This window comes from Alligator sinensis, unplaced genomic scaffold, assembly GCF_000455745.1.
Source record: "Alligator sinensis unplaced genomic scaffold, ASM45574v1 scaffold207_1, whole genome shotgun sequence".
Taxonomy (NCBI): Eukaryota; Metazoa; Chordata; order Crocodylia; family Alligatoridae; genus Alligator; species Alligator sinensis.
Window position 1 is genome coordinate 548,666 of NW_005842112.1, and position 5,825 is coordinate 554,490.

A 5,825-nucleotide genomic window follows, 5' to 3' on the forward strand; every position below is an offset into this window, starting at 1 on the left:
TGCTACTCAGTGCACAGGGCTGCACTTCCATCTGGGCTGCTGCAGGCTGCACGGGGTGAAGTCCCTTATGCCTCAACCACAATGGCTCCTTCATATAAGGGCTGGCCAAAACTGGCCCCAAAGTGACAGCACTCTTCAGCTCCCTCCTCCGAAACAGCACAATCAACACCACCCATCTCAGCTGACAAGCACCACCTAAAACATTGTAAGAGCAGCTACAACACTACATGGAAACTCGACACACAACAACCTACTTTGTAGGCCATGCTTCATTTCCTTTCTCTCCGTTTTTTTAAATGTTACTATTGAGTGCACTGAGAAGTCTTCACGGGTTAGGAGCTCATCTGAGTTGGCAAAGTCTCATCTCTCCAACTGCATCACACTTTCTATGATGGCGCAACTGGTCACTTTGACAATAGCGAGGCTGTACATAGAGAACTGGGCCCTAAATCAACTATTACACTGAGATGTCCCTTAATCCTGTTTAACGGCGGCAAAGTCTGAGCCCCAGTGACTGTGTCTACACAAGATGCTTTATTGTACAATAGACTAATCTATTGCACAGTAAAGCATCGCCATCTACACGTGCAGGTGCTTCCTGCACAGTAAATTAGCTTAGTGAGCAGTGATTTTATTACCTATGTATGCCAAATAGCATTAGTTGCCTGTGTAGATGCACCCAGCGAACTGCAGGTCAGAACTAGCCAAGAGAAGCCAAGGAGAGGAGACAAAACCATTAAGGGACAAAGATTTTGATTTTCCATGCAAAGTGTTCACAATAGAAAAGAGAAGGAAAACAAATACAGCAAGGGATACAGACACAGATTGTTTTGCAGTTTCCCCTAAGCAGGGTGAAGTCAGAACAGTTCAATGATTTACCCTTGCTGGTTTTTATTTATAAAACCAAACCCAAGAACACAAAACCACGTACTTTTGCTCTCTCCAACTCAAAACCAAGTAACGTTCTCGCTCAGATATCCGAGTGAGAAGCACAGTACAAGATGCCGGATTGTTTACTTGAAGCACTGGTCTTTTACAGCATCCCCTCCTACACGGAGAACAAGATAAATCTCTTAATGACTGAACTAAACTGCCTTCTCCATTTGGCAGCCTATGGCAATTTTCTGAAGTTCCCCTCCACAATTACTGGCAGGAAAGGAAGTTCTGCATAATTGTAAGACTCAACATCTGAAAAAATTAGAGCAGTCCCAACTGTTCTTCGAGATGTATAAAAGAACAGTTGAAAAACTTACAGTTGACTGGTGCTACCTAGGTTACCCATCAGTGGCATTGAAACTGGTATATTATTAAGAGAGGTGTATGATGGGAATTGGTTTATTGTGCTGATCCATAGTAACCAACTCCTGTTCGTCCATCATTTATCTCTCTCACCAGCGACATATGGATTTGTCTATTCACACTCTCAGCATTCTATCTGCTCCAACAAACAGTCAGCCTTTTCTGCTTGGATAAGGAGATTTTTTAGTTACATCCATTATGTGCGTATCAACATTTATGGCAGCAAGATAATTGCCAAAGAGCTCATGGGGATAAAAGCTCCCTCTTTATAACCTAAACCCCCTTAAAAAAAAAAAATCAATATTGATATAAAACAGTTCAGCACCAGGCTTCGGTGCGTCTTCTGCTCCCTTCACTTTGAAATACACTTTTTTTTAAATGGCAAGTCAGGCTGGAAGACTGGATAGAAAGCCTGGCTAATGAGTTAAAATGCTGTTCTCCCTGTAAGGGGGCGGGGGGGAAATAGCAGTGTATAGTATTAATCATTCCTTAAATAAGCGAATAGCAAAAGTGTCAGATAGAAAGAGGGTTCTTTGGAAACGCGCCATCGTCATTTCAACCAATTTAACGATCTTTATTTGGACACCAGAGCAATTACTAATGAATCATAACTTACTGGCACCTTCCTTGAAATGTGTCCCAAGGCTGACAACTTGCAACTGGCCACCGGAAGGGAACAATGCAAACTTTGGGATTTTGCATTTCCTTCAGGTTTAGCATTTCCTTCTGACCACCTTTTCCTGCTCCCTCCTCTTCCCCCGGTTTGCTTGTGTCTAACTGCCGTGCCCTGTGCAAGAGTTAACACAGCATCCTGTAGCTGTCTGCTTCTAAAGGGTTATCTTAAGGTAGCTTTTACTTAAGGAGCACAGGACTTTTACTAAGTGACGGGGAACCAGAAATCTGTGCTCAACACAGCCGAGGTGACCCTGTGATGTTATTCCTCTTCTCCTTGCCCTGCTTCACCCTCTGCCCCCTTCATTTATCATTGCCACTAGTTTTAAGTCCCAATTTTGAGATTAGATGCCGGCAAGTTGACTCGGGTGCCTACAAAGGTCTGACTGCAGGACTGGGACCTTCAATCGTCAGCTCTTTCAGGCAGTGCCTGGCTCGTCCTCGGGGTTCAGCCAGCACCTGACACAAGGGGCCCTTATCCTGGAGTCGGCCCCACCGACACGCTACACGTCTTAAACCAGCACCGTTCCTGCTCGTTCTTAGAGCCAACGGAGCAGTAAGAAAAACCAGCCGTACGGCACTGGCATCCTGAACGCCGAGCGAGCTGAGACGCCAGGAAAATGCAACTGTTGCTCATATCCCAACTCGCCCCCAAGGAGGAGCAGCTCTCAATCCCCACCGGCCCCAGAGACTTGGCAGGGCAAGCCTCCAGGCGATATTTGCCTGCTGGATCTCAAACACTCGGTGGGCCGGCGTGGCGCCCACCCCAGGTGGGCACGGAGAGCTGTTGGCTGAACCCAGGCTGCAAAAGAGCCTCTCACCTGCCTGGAGACACACGGCATTTGTTTCTCGCCTGATTTTTTTGTTTCTTCCTCCCTGAGCAACAGACTATTTCCTGGTCGGGTTGACGCTCCAGCTGCAACCCACGCCTCTGTGTCACTGTCAACGTCAGTGGCAGGAAAACATGAGCCGTCGCCCTCCCCGAGCCTTGCCCAACATGGAATTTCCTCGCCTCTCCCCGCGCCGCCCGGAGCGCTTCCCCCCGACCCGCTTTCCCCCGCGTGCAGACGTGCGGGGCAGCCCCGGAGCCGCCTCCTGCCTCCCCCCGGCCAGACGGTGCCTTGGAGGCTGGGGGGTGGGGGGGAGCGGCCCCGCGGGGCTTTGTTCCCCGTCCCCGTCCCCGTGCCCGTGCCCGTCCCGGGCGGCTCACCGGCAGATGCGGCTCCATGCGTGGTGCTTCAACCCGCTGGGAAACCAGCAGCATCTTGGAGCGCGGCGCGGCGGCTCCTACATCCAGGGCGGTGCGGGGCGGGGCGGTGCGGGGCGGCGGGCGCGGGGCGCGCTAGCTCCCGGGCAAGTTCATGCCGGCGGCGCGGCGGGCAACCGTGTCACGGGGGAGGAGACACGGCCACATGCACGCACGCACACGCGGGCTGCACAGCGAAGCCGCCCTCGCTCCTCCTCTGCAGCTCCCGCCCGCCTCCTTTTAAGGCCCCTGCTTCTTTAATCCCCCCTGAAGAGGGTGCAAAGCCCTCGGAGGGGGGGGGCTTTCTTTTGGCGAAAGTCCCTGTCCTCTTGCAGGGCTTGTGTCCCCTTCAGGGCCCAGCTGTCTCAGGTGCCTTCCAGCAAGGTGAGCCGGGGGGGGGCGGTTAGTCCTCAGGCCTCCCACGTTGGTGATGGAGCAAGAGCTGGAGCTGCCGGAAGAAGAAATGGAAATACAAGGTCCGGAGGCTTCTCTGTTGGGGACGAAACCCTGATTTCTTGCTGCTTGTGTCAGCAGGTGGCACGCTGACGTGGAGGGGCCGTGGGGATGTCCTCGCAAAGGGCAGGACGGCTGGTCCAGGGAGCCCCATCTCCTTCCTGCACCTCCCCGAAATCGCCGGGATGTGTGTCCCAGTCCCCATCTCCTTTCCACCCCTCCCAAAATCACCAGGATGCATGTCCCCAGCCCCATGTCATTTCCGCACCTCCCCAAATCACTGGGATGCATGTCTCGGTTCCCATCTCTTTTCCACAACTCCCCAAATCACTGAGATGCACGTCCCAATCCCCATCTCCTTTCCACACCTCTCAAAATCATTGAGATGCACGTCCCAATCCCCATCTCCTTTCTGCAACTCCCTAAATCGCTGGGATGCACGTCCTGGTCCCCAGCTCCTTTCCACACTTCCCAAAATCACCAGGATGCATGTCCCTGTCCCCATGTCCTTTTTGCACCTCCTAAAATCACTGGGATGTGTGTCCCGGTCCCCATCTCCTTTCCACACTTCCCAAAATCCCCAGGATGCATGTCCCTGTCCCCATGTCCTTTTGGCACCTCCCAAAATCCCCAGGATGCATGTCCCCGTCTTCAGGAACTCCAGAAACCCTGTTTTGATTCACTGCCCTAATGGAGGAGACGTGGAAAGGCACGAGCAGTGTTTCTGGGAAACTGTATTTTTTATCACTTCTACTGGAAATGGTCATCTTAGTAAATCATGGTCGTTAAGAGATGCCTGCCCTTACAGTGAGGGAGAAAGTGCTCTGAGCAAAACCCAAGAACAACGGCACCCAAAGAAATACCAGGAGCCAGGTTCCTTATACATCCTCCAACACAGGAGCGAGCCCAGGGTCAGCCGGCCTGGGTTCTCTGAGTTCACAATCACTCTTTGTTCACCTGTACAGCTATAATGTGGAACAAAACAATTTGAGGAGCATCACTGAAGATGCAGAAATGGTCTTAACCATCTGTAAATTGTGGGATGGGAATGAAGAACATGCTCTTTCCCCTTTGCTAAGGGTCAGTAGGTGCCAGGACGAACCCACAGCTCTAAACGTCTTCTTTTATTTCTTGTTTGGAAACAACCTATTAGGCTGGGAGAATTTTTGTTGCCTTGCCTTGTGCATCTTTGAAAGTCAAGTCATGGAGTAACAAACAGGAGGGCTGCTGAAGGTCCTAGATTCATAGCTCTGAAGAACAAAGACTCTGGGGATCAGATGCAATAAAAAGTGACTAAAAGTTAGGCAGAGTGCCACCAGGCCCAAAGTCAATTTGAGAACCCTTGTCGGGCATCTGCGGCATTTATTATTATACATGTGCTCCAGGGGGGAGTAGGGGGTGCTTTAATTAGAGCACTTCCAACACCCGCTCTACTTAAAGCACCTGAAGCATCTCATGTATCAGCATCCCCATGCTTCAAAATGGCCAGGGGGGGTGTATCTAAAGCTTGTTGAACGAGCTTTAGCTAAAACGCCCCTGATGCCATTTTGATGTGCAAGGATGCTGATACACGAGATGCCGGAGGCTGCAGGGGTGCAGCAATTGCCAAGCTCCACCAGATTCGATGCGTCGTGTCTGGTCCAATGTGCTGGAATTACGCACTGGAGCACATAATGCTGATGGATAGGCACCGCTAAACTCCCAATATGGTGCAGGGAGAAAGATCCATGCTTCAAATGGGACCCAGAATAGGCAGCACAGTGAGCAGGGAGCCACTCCAGGGACCTGATAAGAAACACTGAGGATGGGTGTGTCTGAAACCCTGCTCCTCCGGCCTCATAATCAGGGCGGCAGGGAGGTACCACTTCCCCGCAGGGTCCATGGCCGTGAACCTCCTTCTGAAGGACCTACACCCAATGCACAGGAGGAGGAGGCAGCAGCGGTGGTGTGGCATAAAGTGCCTTCACTTTATCTGCTACCCTAGTGGTTAGAGCACCTTCCCAGGAAGAGCGACACCCACACTGAGTTCCCTTTGCAGCCTGAGGAAGTTCATGCCCACGTGTCTTGCCTCTCGGGAGAGAGCTGTAGTACAAGGACAGAGTATAGGCTCGGGATATCCTGAGTAAGGGCACTTGATGCTGTATCTTCCTTGCCC

At 51.4% G+C, this 5,825-nt stretch overlaps 1 protein-coding gene across 2 annotated transcripts in view; it reads right to left on the reverse strand.

Annotated features, from left to right (window-relative positions):
- Positions 1-3,348, reverse strand: part of MAMLD1 (mastermind like domain containing 1) — an 84,936-nt gene extending 81,588 nt beyond the window's left edge. For both annotated transcript variants that reach the window (XM_025205352.1, XM_006024647.3), the window contains exon 1: positions 3,182-3,348. In XM_025205352.1, coding sequence (XP_025061137.1) covers positions 3,182-3,235 — 54 coding nt within the window. In that variant the 5' untranslated portion in view covers positions 3,236-3,348. The remainder of the gene's footprint in view (positions 1-3,181) is intronic.
- Between the last annotated feature and the right edge of the window lie 2,477 nt (positions 3,349-5,825).